The 18,346-nt window shown below is 43.1% G+C and overlaps 1 protein-coding gene across 2 annotated transcripts in view; it reads left to right on the plus strand.

Moving 5' to 3' along the window:
- Window positions 1-13,446, plus strand: part of kmo (kynurenine 3-monooxygenase) — a 28,729-nt gene extending 15,283 nt beyond the window's left edge. For both annotated transcript variants that reach the window (XM_033025466.1, XM_033025467.1), the window contains 8 exons: window positions 89-160; window positions 2,450-2,571; window positions 3,486-3,633; window positions 7,808-7,865; window positions 10,641-10,723; window positions 12,320-12,421; window positions 12,516-12,575; window positions 13,118-13,446. In XM_033025466.1, coding sequence (XP_032881357.1) covers window positions 89-160; window positions 2,450-2,571; window positions 3,486-3,633; window positions 7,808-7,865; window positions 10,641-10,723; window positions 12,320-12,421; window positions 12,516-12,575; window positions 13,118-13,246 — 774 coding nt within the window. In that variant the 3' untranslated portion in view covers window positions 13,247-13,446. The remainder of the gene's footprint in view (window positions 1-88; window positions 161-2,449; window positions 2,572-3,485; window positions 3,634-7,807; window positions 7,866-10,640; window positions 10,724-12,319; window positions 12,422-12,515; window positions 12,576-13,117) is intronic.
- Window positions 13,447-18,346: the final 4,900 nt, after the last annotated feature.

An 18,346-nucleotide genomic window follows, 5' to 3' on the forward strand; every position in this document is an offset into this window, starting at 1 on the left:
AGTTTCAATAAACCCAATTTCTTCCTACCCAGTTTTTATTTCTGTCTGAAAAGGTCAACATTAGATTGATCAGAATTCTTCCTTCCAGTTTGCAATGGAACCCAATTTTCTTCACATATGGCCCAGAAACACCTTTATGATGATTGCTTTGCCGAACCTGGTGAGTATTATCCTGAATCGGAGGGAACTGCAGATGCTGGTTTACACCGAAGATAGACACAAACTCCCAAAGACTGGAGGAACTCAGGGGGCAGGCAGCATCTCTGGAGAGAAGCAATGGGTGACGTTTCATGTTGAGACGATTCTTCAGACTGAGAGTCACAGAAGAGGGCGACTAGGGATATGAAAGGGTAAGGTGTGAAAACAACAAATCAAAACAGATGATGATAAGGAAATATAGAATGGTTCATTGTTGGCTGAGGGGATGCTGACACCGAGACGTACAAATAGTAAAATTAATCAGGAGGACAGTGAAACTAGTCAGACAACTAGGGTGAGGGAGAGAAAGGAAAAGAAAGAGTTACTTGGATAAATCAATATTCATACTCCTGGGTTGTAAGCTGCCCAAGCAAAATATGAAATGCTGTTCCACCAATTTGCATTTGGCCTCACTCTGACAATGGAAGAGGCCCAGGACACATAGGTCAGTATGGGAATGGGAGGGGGAGTTAAAGTGTTTAGCAACCTGGAGATTTTAGGCCTAGGCAGATTGAGCGAAGATGTTCAGTGAAACGAATGACGAGACCAAGCACAGACTTGAATGAGACCTCTGCAGGAATACAATGCCAAGTTGAGTACAGAAGTTGGAAGGTCAAGTTGGGAGGAGTATAGAGAGTTGGAAGGTTGGGAGAAGTTAGCAGTTATATAAGATGTTGGTGAGGCCGTTCAATTCTGGGCACCATTTTATAGGAAAGATGTTGTCAAGTTGGAAAAGGTTCAGAGAAGATTTACAAGGATTTTGCCAGGATTCGAGGGTCTGAGCTATAGGGAGAGATTGTGCAGGCTTGGACTTTATTCTCTGGAGAGCAGGAGGATGAGGGGTGATCTTATAGAGGTGTATAAAATCATGAGAGGAATAGATCGGATAGACACACAAAGTCTCTTGCCCCGATTATGAGATTTGAGAACCAGAGGGCATAGGTTTAAGGTGAAGAGGGAAATTTTATTTTGGAATCTTAAGATGGAGTAAAGGTATTGGAGATGAGTTTAGTTTAGTTTAGAGATACAGTGCGCAAACAGGCCCTTCGGCCTACCAACTCCGCACTCACCAGTGATCCCCGCACATTAACTCTACCCTGCACGCACTAGGGACAATTTTACACATATGCCAAACCAATTTGTCTACAAACCTGTACGTCCTTTGGAGTGTGGGAAGAAACCAAAGATCTTGGAGAAAACGCACGCAGGTCACGGGGAGAACGCACAAACCCCGTACAGGCAGGATCGAACCCGGGTCTCTGGCGCTGTAATGCCGCTGTCCCACTTAGGCAAATTTTTAGGCGACTAGGCTGTTGCCACATGGTCGCCGGGGTGTCACCTGTATAGTCTCCTCAGTCGCCCAAAGAGTTGTACCTTTTTTCTGGTTGCTGATGGATTTTGAAATGTTCAACGTTTTTCGGCGACAGTCGGCACCCGTGGGTTTGACGCCAACGATTGTAGCCTGATGTAGTGCTGTCGCCAGGATGATGTAGTTTGTCGCCGGTGCTGACTTTGGTGAATTCCATTGGCAACTACCTACGTCAACCGGCGCCAGGTACCGGCGACTGAATTGTCTTACCTTGTAGATGTGTGGCGGGTGGACGTAGTGCAGTGCTGAGGAACTATAAGTTGGAGGCTGTGGAGGGGAGATTGCCAGAAGTTATCTGTGTTGCCATACCTGCTGAGTTACTCCAGCACGTTGTGTCTTTCTTTGGCTGTATTTTGAGTTGGATAGAGGTCAGGCACTTCACCATCAAAGAGTAAGGAATTGGAAAAAGAGATGGCCCTTGCAACGAACTAGAGAGATCTGGAAATGTGCACTCATTTTGGAACAGCCTCTCTAAAGTGCAGCAAGGTTTAAGCTGCCATAACATTTTCTCGAACGATAGACCCAAAATGCTGGTGTAAATGAGCAGGTCAGGCAGCATCACTGGAGGACATGGATAGGTGAAGTTTCGGGTCGCGACCCTGTTTCAGACTGATTGCAGTGGGGGGAACTGGAAGCGAGGGGAAAAAAAACCAGGACCAATCAGGGCCGACGACTGATGACCTCAGGCAAGGAGCTTCCCTGATGGGCAGATTGTTGGCTTGAGACGGTGTGAGTTTGAGAGGGTTATACATTGTTGTGAACTGTGGAGCTGGTTTTAGGGGAGGAAGGGTGGGGCTGGGGTGGGGTGGGGGGGAGAGAGAGAGGGGAGGGGAGGGTGGGACTAGTGGATGATAACTAACATTTTCTCTGTTGCCTTAACAGGACAAGTCATTTACGTGCACTCTGTTCATGCCTTTTGAAGACTTTGAGAAACTCACGACAGGAGATGAGGTGCTTCAGTTCTTCAAGGAATACTTTCCAGATTCCATACCTCTGATAGGAATGTAAGACTTCCTTTTAAATCACGATGATTGCTCAGCAGTTTTCTCTTCAAACAAGTTATCATTGAATCTCAAAATAGTTACAATACAGAAGAAACGTATTAGGCCTAATAAGATTCAGCCATCAATTTGTATGAGCAAACAAGTTTGTCCACTCCCTGGCCTCTTCCCTGCAAATTCTTTCATTTTTCGATACACTTTCAGCTTTCTTTCCAAAGCCACAATTAAATCTGCTTCCAGCATGGCTTCTTGCAACATGTTAAATTCTAACTATTTGCTCCATTTAAAAACTCTCTTCCTCCAGTCACTGTTGGTTCATTTGCCTATCACCATCACTCTATGTCCCTTAGTTCTTGGCCCATCAATTGGAACAGTTTCTCTAAACCCTCATTAGTTTAGAGATACAGTGTGGAAACAGGCCTTTCGGCCCACCGAGTCTGCACCGATCAACAATCACTGTACACAAGCTGTATTAGTTCTATATTCAAACTTTCCTGTCCTTATATCTGTCCAAATGTCTTTTATAAGTCGCATTTTATCTACTTTTGTAGCTTTTTCTGGTAGCTCCAGAAGTTCCAGAGGTGGACTATGCTCTGAGGGAAAAGGTTGCCCCTGAGAATAGAATAAACATGATGCTTTTGTTTTACCAAAATGCCAGTGATCTTACCATGATGTTAAAATGCAGTGTCTATTGAATAAATCCCAAATCACTGATGTAGAGAGAATACATGGATTCATAATCTAATCCGATTACTTTCTGGAGAGGAAACAGGCTAAGGGATGAGTGGACTGGATGGGAGGGTGGATTTAAACAAAGGAAAGCTGGAGAATGTAAGATTCTCCGAGCCCTTGGTTGAGCTTTTATGTTCACTATTGTAAAGGGTTGTGGATGACTGCAATGTGTCTTTGTTTTCTAGTGAGTCGCTGAAGCAGGATTATTTCCGTTTGCCAGCCCAGGCCATGATCTCGGTGAAGTGTTCCACCTATCACATTGGGGCCAAGTGTGTACTAATGGGAGATGCAGCTCACGCTGTCGTTCCTTTTTATGGGCAAGGCATGAATGCCGTAAGTGTTGAATATCACGCCTGCACTCCAATGCCTCCTGATCTTTAGACTTTAGAGATACAGCGTGGAAACAGGTTCTTCTGCCCGCTGAGTCTTTGATCACCCGGTACACTAGCACTATGCTACACACTAGGGACAATTTTTACCGATGCCAATTGACCTACAAACCTTTACGTCTTTGGAGTGTGGGAGGAAACTGACCTTGAAACCAGACCACCCAGTCAGAAAGCCCAAACAGTCACGGTGAGAACGTACAAACTCCGTACAGACAGCACCCGTAGGCAGGGTTGAACATGGATCTCTGGCACTGTAAGGCAGCAAGGCCCCAAATCTTGAGTTCTACCTACTGTAGCAGGTTTATAAAACCTAATTTCATCTGTACCTGAAATTATTTTAGTTACTTCTGCCTGAGATTTAACGATTTGAAAAGTTGTGAACTAAAGTACCTCATCAAACTTTGCAATAAATGCAGCGACTGGCGTGACCAATTAAGTTATAGGAATGTCTCGACCCGAAAGGTCACCTATCCATGACTCCAGAGAAGCTGAGTTAATCCAGCAATTCGTGACATTTTGGGTATTCACCATCATATACAAAGAAAATACTGGTTAGGATGTAGATGGAGTTTTACACCTAATTATGATTGCCATTTTTTAGGAAGAGTGTGGAGGCTCTAGAGAAGACACTGAAAAGATTTACTGTCCTTGAACAGTCCTGCTTAATTTATGGTTCTCGCTATGAAAATCAAATGATCTTCACTATTTTGTACCATGCACCAACTGGCTGAACATAGTTTATTTCAGTCACGATAATTCTATCCCAAGGTCATTGTGTTATAGTAGCAATGTTACAAAATTTTGAGATTTTAAAAATCAAGTCTGTAATTTATCCCATCAGATAAAGCATAAAAATAAGTTTAATTTGACACCTAATTCACTTTCATATCTCAAGTATTTAAAAAGTTATGGCCATTTTCATACTGGGAAATGAGCATCTTGTTCCCTATTGATTTTCTATGGACATAACAAAAAAGCTGTGATCGTGAACAGTCAAAAGCCCATAACTTTCTTAAAAATTAAGAGAACTGAATGAAATTTTCAGTTATCATAGATTGAAGCATTCTGAAACAAATATAAAATAATCTTACTTGGATGACCTGAAATTAAAGCATATAATTAGTTAGTTACCTAATTGTAGCTAATTTCAGACTTCAATTACTAGATCTAAACATCTATCCATTTCTTAATAAATGATTAACATTTTTAAATAGCCTAAATGTCCAAATAATATTCACAAATAATTCACAATAAAACATGATTTTTAAATCTCATTTACATTAATTTATAGGCCAAATGGAAGGAATTTAGTGTTTAATTGCTGTAAATAAATGCCCATTTAAATCAGCTTTCTAGTGGGATCCTGTGAACGCGCTGGTTTAGAACGTTCACATTGCGGTAGATTTGTGCCCCAAATGCCCAGAAAAATACTGCGCGATATAATGGGCCCAAATTGAGCTACTCGCAATATTAAACTTTGTATAAAGGGATCTTTAGAAGCCCTTTTTAATGTAAAAATATACAACCTAACTTCTGCTTTTTGCTTTATGAGACCCTGCGGTTGCTGGCGGTCGCGGGTTTAGAGATTGATTTTTAAACTACTATAACTATTATTCAAGGCCTTTAAACCTAATAATAGCTTTTGCGACGGGGTCTTCCAGCGATTTTTCGTTAATAATTAACTAGGCTGAACATTTTCGATTGGAACAGCTTAGAGAAAATCGCGTTTTAAACCCGCCCCCTCTAAACGGCGCCAAAATCGCGCACACCCGCAACGGAAGATTTTCAAGGACGCTTCAGGTAGGCTTTGCAACATACCTAGTTATAGCAGTGAGAACAATGCCAATTCAATATGCCTTTCGGTTCTCATAATTAGTTCAACTTTCTTTTTTACGATTAGTTTAGCTCAGAGATAAAGCGAAGAAACAGGCCCTTTGGCCCGCTGAGTCCGTGCCAACCAGCGATCCACGTATATTAACACTATCCTACACATAATTGGGACAATTTACAATTATGCCAAGCCAATTAACCTTCAAGCCTATACATCTTTGGAGTGTGGGAGGAAATCGGAGCACCCGGAGAAAACCTACACAGATCACGGGGAAAACATACAAACTCCGTACAGTCAAGCACGCTTCAGGATCGAACCCTGGTCTCTGGTGCTGTAGGGCAGCAACACGACCGCTATGCCACCATGCTGTCCTGATGAATATTTTAATTTTGGCTTTGGTGCTTTTATTTCCTCAAGAAGTTAAAAATTGTTTTTAATGCAAAACCTTGTTTGCAACTGTTGAAACATCATCACTCGCATTAATCAGTTTTACAAAATCATCAGCAATCCTGATGTGCCCTGGAGGGGATTTATTGTAACTGACCAGATTCTTAGCTAAGGGTTTAGAAAAGGCAAGGAGAATATTTGAGTGATGTTGAAATGACTTTGACAAATGCTTTGCATTTTTTAAGTCATTTTTTAGAATAATTCGTAGCTGTGATTTCTGAGACTATTACAAATAAATCCCCATATCATTGGATTATTATATCAATTCCATTTTTGTGTCTCTGGCTGGCACCCTGTGAAGTGTAGCGCAGCATGGCAGTTTAAGTTATGACTCATCGTTCCCTGCAAGGAAGAAGTTTTGGCTTCCATGGGAAGCCACGGAAATGAATAATCACAAGAGCAGTTTCAAGGTAAAAATAACGCTTGGAAAATCAGTTTGCTTTTGGTCACTTTTTATCAGAAAAGTCCAGTTGAATAATTAACTAAATTTAGCAGTTGTGACCAACCTTCTATCTCAATGGATACTCAGACTATCTTTAATCGAATCCAACTGAATCATCCTATCACCAACTAGAGCGCGGTCCTGGGCTATTATCTACCTGATTGGAGATCCTCAGACTCTGTAATCGGACTTTTCTGAACTTTTACCATTAAATGTTATGCCCTTGATCCTATATCTGTACACAGTCGACAACTTGATTGTAACCATGTATTGTCTTTCCACTGACCGGATAGCACGCCACAAAAAAAAGCTTTTCACTGTACCTCGGAACAGGTGACAATAAACTTTATCCTGTATCTGGAATACCCTTTATCCTGTGTAACTGATTGTAATCATGTGTAGTCTTCCTACTAACTGTTTTTTCATTGTATGTGACAATAAACTAGACTAAACTAAAAAAAACGATTTGTTTAGAGAATAGGTAAATCGATCGATATATTTAAAGAGGACATGCATCTTTTCACCTTCCATTTGATGGAGGATGCTATCTAAAGTGGTGTATTGCAGAGCATGAGGAGGTTCTGGCCTGCATATGAGCCTGAATTGTTTTCGTATGGTTTTAGCTTCTCATGCCAAGCATATAAAGAGGGAAGATAGACACAAAAAGCTAGAGTAACTCAGCGGGACAGGCAGCATCTTTGGAGAGGAATGGGTGAAGTTTCGGGTCGAGACCTTCTTCAGACTGGTTAGGGATAAGAGAAACGAGAGATATAGACGGTGATGTGGAGAAGTAGAGTCGGAGAACAGGAGGGATTACAGAGCGGGAGCAGGAGAGGATGTTGTAGAACTCTCGTTGGAGAGAGGAGGAGGACTTCTTCAAAGTAGACATGCCTTGAGGAGATTTTGCAATGGAGCAGATGAAATGTGTATGAAGGATCTGCGGATGCTGGTTTAAACCGAAGATAGACACAAAAAGCTGGAGTATCACACCTTACACATTTTGTCTGCTCCACTGCAAAATCTCCAAGGTATGTCTACTTTGAAGAAGTTCTCCTCCTCTCTCTGACGAGAGTTCTGCAACATCCTCTCTCGCTGCTCCCCTCTGCGATTCCTCCTGTTCTCCGACTCTATCTCCACATCACCATCTATATCTCTCGTTTCCTTTATACTTAACCAGTCTGAGGAAGGGACTCGACCCAAAACGTCACCCATTCCTTCTCTCCAGCGATGCTGCCTGTCCTGCTGAGTTACTCCAGCTTTTTGTGTCTATCTTCGGTTTAAACCAGCATCTGCAGTTCCTTCCTAAATACAAAGAGGACAATCTGCTTCTGTAATTCCTTTTGAGGTGTGATGGAAGTATATATTATTTCTGACTTTTTCTTCCTCTTTTTCCTCAAGGGTTTTGAAGATTGCATCGTCTTCGATGAATTAATGGACCAGCTTCACAATGACCTTTGTGAGTCTATTGATCTTGTGCAGATTGCAATGCTGCAACATGATCTTTCTACGGTGCCATTAACATCATTGTAAAAATTACTAGCTCATCATCTGAGTGGTAGGTATATGAAGTGAGATGCCAGAGGAGGTAGTTGAGGCAAGTACTATAACATCATTTAAAAGAAATTTGGATAGGTACATGAATAAGAAAAGTTCAGAGGGATATGGACCAAATGCAGATAGGTGGGGTTAGTGTAGATGGGGCATCTCGGACAGCATGGACAGGTTGGGCCAAAGAGTCTATTTCCATGCTGTATAACTCTATGATGATTTAGCATCAGTTTTACATGATGTAAGCTGGAATTTCACATAACAAGTGTGCACTTTATATTGGGGTTACTGCAGATAATACAGTCTCCTTCCTCCATTCTATTGACTCAATTTACACCTCATGCTGCCTCAACCAGGCCACCAGCATAATCAAGAATGAGTCTCACCCCGATCACTTCCTCTTCTCCCCTCTCCCAACAGGCAAGACATGCAGATGTGTGAAAATGCACACCTCCAGATTCAGGGACAATATCTTCCCAGCTGATAATTGTTAGAGAGTGGCCCTGAGCTGCTACATACCTCATTGGAGACCCTCAGACTATCTTCAATTGGACTTTACAGGACTTTATCTTGCACTAAAAGTTATTCCCTTTATCATGTATTTGTAAACTGTGTGGCATGATTGTTATCATGTATAGCCTTTCCGCAACAAAATCTTTTCACTGTACCTTGGTACATCTGACAATAAACTAAACTAAACTAAACCTGTTAAAATCGGCAGCGTCTATGGAGGGAAATAGACAGTTGATGTTTTGAGCTGAGTTTCTGTCCAGGTATAGGGTCCTGACCCGAAATGTGAACTGTCTATTTCTTCCACAGTTGCGGTCTAGACTGCTGAGTTCTTCCAGCAACTTTCCTTTTCTTTGCATTGGATTCCAGAGTTTGCAGCCTCTTGTACTTTCATCTCGAGCAAGTCAAGAATGTTTTATTGTCATGTCTATTGGCAAGAGCGCGGAAACAGGCTCTTCGGCCCAACTTGCCCATGCCGACCAACATGGCCCCATCTACATTAGTCCCACTTGCCTGTGTTTGGTCCATATTCCTCTAAACCTACCCTATCCATGTAGCTGTCCAAATGTCTTTTAAATGTCATGTGCCTTATGTCCCGAAATGGTACAATGAAATTCTTACTTGCAGCAACAGCGTAACAGTTTTGTAAACACAGTAAACATAGAAAATAGGTGCAGGAGGAGGCCATTCGGCCCTTTGAGCCAGCACCACCATTCATTGTGATCATGCTGATCATTGACAATCAGTAGCCCGTGCCTGCCTTCTCCCCATATCCCTTGATTCCGCTAGCCCCAAGAGGTCTAACTCTTTTAAATTGTATCCTGTAAATTGGCCTCCACTGCCTTCTGTGGCAGAGAATTCCACAAATTCACAACTCTCTGTGTGAAAAAGCTTTTTCTCATCTCAGTTTTAATTGGCCACCCCTTTATTCTTAGACTGTGGCCCCTGGCTCTGGACCCCCAACATTGGGAACATTTTTCCTGCATCTAGCTTGTCCAGTTGTTTTATAATTTTAGATGTTTCTATAAGATATCCTTTCATCCTTCTAAATTCCAGTGAATACAAGCCCAGTCTTTCCAATCTTTCCTCATATGACAGTCCCGCCATTCCAGGAATTAACCTCGTGAACCTATGCTGCACTGCCTCAATAGCAAGGATGTCCTTTTTCAAATTAAGAGACCAAAACTGCACACAATATTCCAGATGTGGTCTCGCCAGGGCCCTGTACAACTGCAGAAGGACCTCTTTACTCCTATACTCAAATCCTCTTGATATGAAAACATCATATTATGGCCACTACCACCTAGTGGTTCTTTTACCTTGAGTTTGCTTATCATATCTGGTACTTAATAGATAATATAATAAACAAACAAAACAAAATTTAATGCAAAAAAAAAATAAAGTCCCTAATGCTACCTGAGCAGTTTGGAGTTTGGAGTTTAGTCTCATTTTGTTAATTGAGTATTTCATTCATTTATACAGAAAGTGTGTCAGTAATAAACTATGATCCAAAGTGCTGGAGTAATTCGGTGGATCAGCAGCATCTCTGGAGAAGGTGGATAGGCAATGTTTTGTTTCGGGACCCTTTTCCAGAGACTCATGAAGCTGTATACTCAGGAGGTGAAGGGTCTCAAGAGATGCTGCCTGACCCACTGAGTTACTCCAATGCTTTGAGTCTTCAGTGTAAACCAGCGTCTGCAATTGCTTATGTCTCAATAATAAACAGATTTTTATGTGTAGAGAGGTTCTGCAGATGCTGGTTTACACCGAAGATAGACACAAAATTCTGGAGTAACTCAACGGGCCAGGCAGTCGTCATACTGGTTTCACAGTTGTCCTGCTTAGCTCACCGTTATCCCCTCGTTATCACCTTTTTCACAGCCAACAATGGACCATTGTGGGCTCCACCTTTCCCTGATCATCGGTGCTGGCTTTAATTTGTTGATTTCATACCTTTCATTCACTTGTTCTTTATACCTTTTCATACCTCTGGTCCCCCCCCCACCCCTGACTCAGTCTGAAGAAGGGTCTCGACCCAAAAGGGCACCTATTACTTTTCTTCAGAGATGCTGCCCAACCTGCTGAGTTACTGCAACGGACTTCTATATCATATTCAAGTAACAAATTGATGTTTTGAGGAGCCTTTTAAAACAGGCGCACTTCTACATTGCAGCTAAATGCCTTCCTGAGTTTACAAGACTACGTGTTCCTGATGATCATGCTATTGGAGATCTGGCCATGTACAACTATGTGGAGGTAGGTGGCAAATAGTTTCAGGGATTCTATCTACAATAAGTACCTTTTGATTTGATGTCATGTTCCACGGTGGGAGTTGGGACTGTTTTGATTTCTGAACACACTTTCTAATGAATGCCGAAGGTACACAAAATTGCTGGGGAAACTCAGCGGGTGCAGCAGCATCTATGTAGCGAAGGAAATAGCACAACTTCTAATGAATGCCATTGGATTACAGGGATAAATCAACAACTACATTTCATTGTGCAATGATCTCCTGATTTTACTCATGTTGCAAGGGGCTGATTAGTTGATTAAAAGATACAGCATGGAAACGGGCCCTTCGGCCCACCAAATCCATGCCGACCTTTGATGACACATCCACATTATTTTCTATGTTATTCCACATTCGTATCCACTTCCTACACGCTAGGGGCGATTTACAGAATACCGATATCATGACTTTGAATGGGGGAGGAAACCAGAGCTGCCAGAGGTAACCCACACAGTCACAAGGAGAACATGCAAACTCCGCGCAGACAGCACCCAAGATCAGGATCGAACCTGGATTTCTGGTGCTGTTCAGCAATAGGTCTACCAGCCATGTAACTTCCACGCGGAATAGTTAGTAGATTGAGGCAAAGAGCCAACAGCAACTTAATTCCAGTTTAAGCTTAAGAGGATTTATTTAGCTTCTCTGAGGTTGGGATAATGTACCTTCTGAATATTTCTGACTTTATCTGTCAGAAAGAATGTAAAGATGAAGGAATTTTATTCAGTCTTAGTTTTGTCACTGGCTGTCAGCAACAAATTCTGTGAATCACGGCATGGAAACACAGGCAAAAAGAGAGCATGAGCCACTCTGTGGATGGGGCTGAGTATTTCAGAAAATTAGTGCCAAAATTGTGGCTGGCACAGTGGCGCAGCTGGTAGAGCTGCTGCGTTAAAGTGTCAATGACTAGGGTTCAATACTGACCTCTGGTGCTTTAGAGATACCACGTGGAAACAGGCCCTTCAGCCCACGGAGCCAATGCCGACCAGCGATCACCCGTTCACACTAGTTCTATCCTGTGCACCAGGGGCAATTTACAGAGGCCAACTAACCCACAAATCTGCACGTCGTTTGGAATGTGGGAAGAAACCGGAGCACCCGGAGAAAACCCACACGGTCACAGGGAGAACGTACAAACTCTATACCGACAGCACCTGGTCAGGATCAAACTCGGGTCTCTGGTGCTGCAAGGCAGCTACTCTCCTGCTGCTTTAGTGTGCCGCCCCTAGAGCTGCTGCCGAAAAAGCCTCAGCTCGTGGTCAGCATGGACTGGTTGGGCCAAAGGGCCTGTTTCTGTGCTGTATGACTCTGACACCCAACTCACAAAAGTGGACTCTGACAATGGAGGAGACCGAGAACAGAAAGTCAGAACAAGGGTCTCGACCTGAAATGTCACCCATTCCTTCTTTCCAGTGATGCTGCCCGTCCCGCTGAGTTATGCCACCATTTTGTGTCTATCTTCTCAAAGGTGGAAGATGTTCTTCGTCTGCCTCGCCCATTCGCTCTTCAGTTTTTGGGTCTGATCGCAAAATGATTCAGTGTGTTTTCTGTATACTTACTTTCAGATGCGCGAGCATGTGAACTCAAAATGGTTTATTTTCCGTAAATATGTGGACACTTTCCTCCATTTCTGTATGCCGAAGACCATTGTGCCACTGTACACCATGGTGAGATAAGTGTCACTTCTTAAGCCTTATATATTTTATAAGCTGAATGGTACAACCTCAGTTTAAATTCTTTCCATTGTTGCTTTTATTTTAGGTGACTTTTAGCAGAATACGTTACCATGAGGTGATAAAACGGCATAAATGGCAGTGCAAGGTATTGGACTTCAATTTTGTTTTCGATTGGACTTATTCTGAAAAATAAGGGATAGATAATACAATCATTCATTGTAATAATTGATAATAATTAACAAGATGTTGCTGGCAATGTGATTCCTTCCGATGTTATCTTATTGCAGAAAAAAAGAACTGTAGATGCTTGTTTACAAAAATAAATGGCAGAAGGTGCCTGAGTAACTCAGTGGGTCAGGCAGCATCTCTGGTGAACATGGATAAATGACTTTTCAGGTCAGGACTGTCAGACTGTCCCACCCCGCTCCTTCTTAAGTAATCTATCCACATTCTCCAGAGATGTTATTTACAAGTGCAAGGGATTATTGCAACGTTTAAGAAGCCATCAGACAGGTACATGGATAATACGGGTATAGAGGGTTATGGGCCAAACACAGGCAGGTGGGACTAGTGTTGATGGGACATGTTGGTCGGCGTGGGCAAGTTGGGCTGGAGGACCTGTTTCCACTGTAATGCTCTATCATTCCAAGGCTGTACTTGTTGTAAAGTCCGTTCTTTTCCTTGCAGGTAATCAATTCCATTCTATTTGTCATGGGAGCATCGGCAACAATAACAGGAGCAGTACTGCTTTTCCACCACTTTCCCAAGTCGCCTCACCTCCTGGTGCTGCAGAACTGGAATTATAGCTTCAAATAACCAAATGATAAACCAAATCTTTGCAGTTTTATAACAAAAGACAAATGAGCTCACAGTGTGGAATTTACAAATAATGATCATAATATGGATTTACAGGTACACCAAAAGTTTGGAGCTGATGAAAAATGCTTGTTGCCCACTGACATTTAGCACTGCCTGTAATAAGTATAATTTATTAATGATTTATTTATTAATTATTACACCAGTCTTGTTCTGTCTTTCTCACTGGCATCGCTGGGCAGCACAGTAGCGCAGCTTGTAGAGTTGCTGCCTTAAGGGCCTATCCCACTGTACAAGGTAATTCAAGAGTTCTCCTGAGTTTCCCCTGATTTGAACTCGGAGAATTACGGTAATAGCCGTTCGTAGGTATTCGGGGACTCTCGTGGACACTCTCCGCACTGTTGAGAAAACTTCACGAGCTTATCGCGTTTCACGAGTACCTGCCATTAGCGTTACGAGCCGCTAAGAGATGTCCCCGAGCTCCGACGTACCCGCTACGTACAGTCTACATACTGACCACGAGTTTGATTTTTTTTTTTTACTCGGGAGAGCTCTTGGGTAAACTCGTATAGTGGGACAGGCCCTCTGAAGCCCTGTCCAACTCTACGAGTTCATTCAAGAGCTCTCCCGAGTTTTAAAAAAAATCACTCGTGGAAGCACATAGAATGTACATAGCTGGTACGTCGGAGCTCGGGGACGTCTCTTTGCGGCTCGTAACACTAACGGCAGGTACTCGGGAAACGCGGTAAGCTCGGGAAGATTCGTGAAGATTTTTCAACAGTGTTGAAAAATGTCCACGAGAGCCCCGAGTACCTACGAGCGGCCATTACCGTAAATCTCAGAGTTCGAATCAGGGCAAACTCGGGAGAACTCTTGAATGAACTCGTACAGTGGGACAGGGCTTTTACAGCGCCAGAGACCCGGGTTCAATTCTGACTATGGGTGCTGTCTGTGTGGAGTTTGTACATTCTCCCTGTGTCCATATGGGTTTCTCTGGGTGCTCCAGTTTCCTCCCGCATTCCAAAGACGTGCAGGTTTATAGGCTAAATGGCATCTGTAAATTGCCCCTGGTGTGTTAGATACAAAAGTGGGATATCATAGAACTAATGTACAGGGTGATCTTGGTGGGTCGAAGAGCTTGTTTCCACACTTTATCTCTAAACTAACCAAATCTGGTGTTGGCCAGAAAAATGGAGGTTTGTACTATTGTGCCACTGTACCCCAATATTAACAGTGCAGCCTGCTTCCTACACTCTCCCGCCATAATGCAAGAAATCGGCTTCCGTCGCAAACTGGGTGGAATCATTGAAGTTTGAAAGGCAAGGCTGCCTGTGGTGAGTGGGATGTCACTGATCATATACAAGAAGCTGGCAGCAGCCAAAATAAGAGTGTTACAAATTGGCTTATCTTTATTCTGTACGAACTGTTTAATAACTACGGCCACAATTAGAGGTAAATCAAAAGAAATGTCAATTAAGATTTTGATTAAAGAAAATTTGACTCATCAAAGCAAAAAAATGATTAAAAACAATAAATACCTCTGTTTAATCCTCGAAACATGTGTGGACATTTTTACTTGATGAAATGCTACCACTGGTTGAAATACTGAACAACGAGAGATTAGTTGCAACAAACTGCCTCAGACACGCACCATTAAATTCCCACAAACAAAACCCAATGAGTAACAACAGTGTTGAATATCAGGAGAGTAGATCGCTTGTCTTCAAAGCGGACAGATTTTCATTCTGTTGATTTAGCAGTCGCAGTTATACAGGAAATTGGTGGCACTTGTAATAACACTGGGGGCCGGAGGGGACTGCAGATGCTGTAATCTTGAGCAAATAAAACGAAGCATTGGAAGAAACTCAGCAGGTCCAGCAGCAGCATCTAGTTTTGGAGATACAGCATGGAAACCAACCCTTTAGCCCACAGAGTTCCCGCACACTAATACTATCCAATACACACTCGGGACAATTTACAATTTCATCAAGCCAATTAACCAACAAACCTGTATATCTTGGGAGTATGGGAGGAAACAGGAGTGCCCGTGGGAAAAACTATGCAATGAACATACAAACTCTGTACAGACAGCACCGATAGTCAGGAGTGAACCCTTGTTACTGGTGCTGTTAGGCAGCAACTCTGCCATTGAGGTAGAGATACAGCATGGAAACAGGCCTTTTGGCCCACTGAGTCTGCACCAGCCAGCCATCACCCTGCACACTACACACTGAAGCTAATTAACCCACAAACTTTTTCTTGCGTCATTAGAGTATGGGGGAAACTGGAGCTCCTGGAGAAAACCCACGCAGTCACAAGGAGAACTTGCAAACTCCATACAGACAGCACCCATAGTCATGATCAAACCCGGGTCTCTGGCGCTGTAAGGCAGTAACTCTACTGCTGCGCCACTGTACCGCCATCAAAACTCCTAATGCAAAATTTGTACATCTGCTTTCATCAAAATAAGTCAATAAAAGTCCACATTCTTGAATCTTCTGGGAAGAGTTCCTGTCTGTTTTCCATTTTATATTGGATCAGATCATTTAGACAGGCACTTGAAAGCAGGACATTTAGATTCAGTGATGAAGATGGACTATAATAAGCACATAATCTGAGAGAACTGTAAACATTTGCTATTTTTATTTGAGCTGAGTAAAAACTTTACTACTGGTCCAAAGTGCACCAAGTTTAGTTTACAGAGAATGTAAGTATTAATGGTCAAAACAAAAAATGCAGCACTGGTCATTGTGTCTGATAAAAGTATGTGCTCTCAGAGATAGTTTTGGTCCATTCCTGCAGGTACCTCTGCCTGTTCGTTTACTGATAAGGCTATGCTGGAATGATAAAAGCTGATGCATTTGTCAGTACCTGTACTACTAATCCTGCGTAGGTTTAGTTGAGATTAGAGATACAGCACAGAACCAGGCCCTTCGGTCCACCAAGTCCGCGCCTACCAGCGATCCCCATGCACTAACACCATCCTGCTCGGGACATTTTACAATTCTACCAAGCCACTTTACCTACAAATTTGTACATCTTTGGAGTGTGGGAAGAAACCAGAGCACCCAGTGGAAATGTATGTGGTCATGGGGAGAACGTACAAACTCCGTACAGACAGCACCCATGGTCAGGATCGACCCCAGGTCTCTGACACTCTCAGGTATTGATATTTTTTTCACGTCTTGATGTTATGTCCATAGCTGAATGTTTTTAGACTTTGACGAGCAACTTGCAATTAATCTGTAACAAAAAGTCAATAAACCCACAAGACCTTTGATCCAAACACGCAACCTCTGTAAGGGCAATCACCCTCTCTCTCTTTTCACAAATTCTCCACTTTAATTTCTGGGACTGAGCTATTGACAAACATTTAAAATCCCCGCCCTTCCTGAACTGTGGTGACTACACCTCTTCCCACCCCCTCTTCTGCAGAGTTTTGGTTGCAAACTACACAAAACATATGGTACTTTATTGTCACATGTACTGAGGTACAGTGAAATCCATTTTTGCATACACTGCTGTAAAAGTATTACTATACATAAGCACATCTCAGATGCAGGACCGCTGTATAGGAATAGTACACTGGGACAGTATATAGAGTTGCCAGGTTCAGCGCCATTTTTGAGACCCAGTTGTTACATGGTGTTAACTTGGCCATGAAGGCCCGTTGTCCTGGCCGCGATTGCAGGGTCGGTGTGGCCAAGTGTAGCTGATGGTGTCCTCCAGCACTGCTCCACCACTCTGTGCCGCTGCAGGTTGTTTCAGATTCACAAGTTTGGCCTCTTGGAGCTGCGCCCGATCCAGCCGAGCCCCAGGCTGCTGTAGGGCCTCCAGCGGCCCACTCCACCATTGCGGTGCACGGCACTGCACTGCCTCCTGTAGCCGGTCTACTTACTGGCCTTCTGCTCTGAACTCTCCTCTCTGCTCCTCAGGGTGAGCAGGGGCCGATCTTGGTGGCTTCCCTCTCCGGGTAGGTTCCCCGTTCCATGGCGGATGAGCTAGGCCTGCTGTCGCAAACAGCCAAGGCTCACTGAGAGACCTTCTGCCGCACGGCACACAGGGAGATCTTGCGAGTCATTACATGGGCGACAGTCCAACGGAGATGGAGGAGGATGTCACCAGATTAGGAGAGATTTAATAACATAGGGAAAACACAAGTTCTGGAGTAACTCAGCAGGTCAGTCAGCATCTCTGGAGAACATGGATAGGTGATGTTTTGGGTCCGAATCCTTCTTACAGACCGTGGTGGTTGGGGTTGTGGGTGGGAGAGTGAAGAGTAAAGCTGCTGGAATAACTCAACGAGTCAGGCAGCATCTCTGGAGAAAGGGAATAGGTGACTTCTCAGGTCGAGACTCTTCCTCATCCTGATGATAATCATCCTTCATCCTCCAGTGCTCCAAGGAATAAAGTCATAGCCTGCAAAATGTTCCCAATGGCTCAGGTCCTCAAGTCCTGGCAACATCCTCATAATTCTTCTCTGCGCCCTTTCCAGCTGCACAACATTTTCCTATGACATGATGACCAAAACTCAACACAATACTCTAAATGTGGCTTCATCAATGTCTAATACAAATGTAACATGACCGCCCTACTCAATGTTCTGACTAATGATAGCACTCTGACTGAAAACTAGTACATGTATTTGCATGTTATATTCTTCCCTTAATGATGAAAAACAAAATGGAAGAAATAAAATGCAGTCCACCTGCAGTTGTCCAAAGATTGGGTCAATGAGCCATCTCGTCCTAACAAGTTAAAGTTCCTCAGCGCCTACTGTTGATCCTGAGCTTTCTTGGCCTGTCCTACAGGGAAAATAAAATCCACGACCAAGGGAACCAAAACATATCAGAGAAAATTACGGAAGAGTTACTTGATAGCGAAGTTAGGTGACATTTATTGCTGAGATGCAACTTGTTTTGTTCAAAAGTTGGCGGGGCAAATATTTGCAATATTGCATAGAACTTGGGAGGTCATGTTGCAGTTATGTAAGACATTGGCGAGAGGCTGCATTTAGAGTATTGTGTTCAGATCTGGGCACCATATTATAGGAAAGATGCTGTCAAGCAGAGAAGATTTGTGAGGCTGCTGCCAGGATTC

Source organism: Amblyraja radiata, chromosome 8 (assembly GCF_010909765.2).
Source record: "Amblyraja radiata isolate CabotCenter1 chromosome 8, sAmbRad1.1.pri, whole genome shotgun sequence".
NCBI lineage: Eukaryota > Metazoa > Chordata > Chondrichthyes > Rajiformes > Rajidae > Amblyraja > Amblyraja radiata.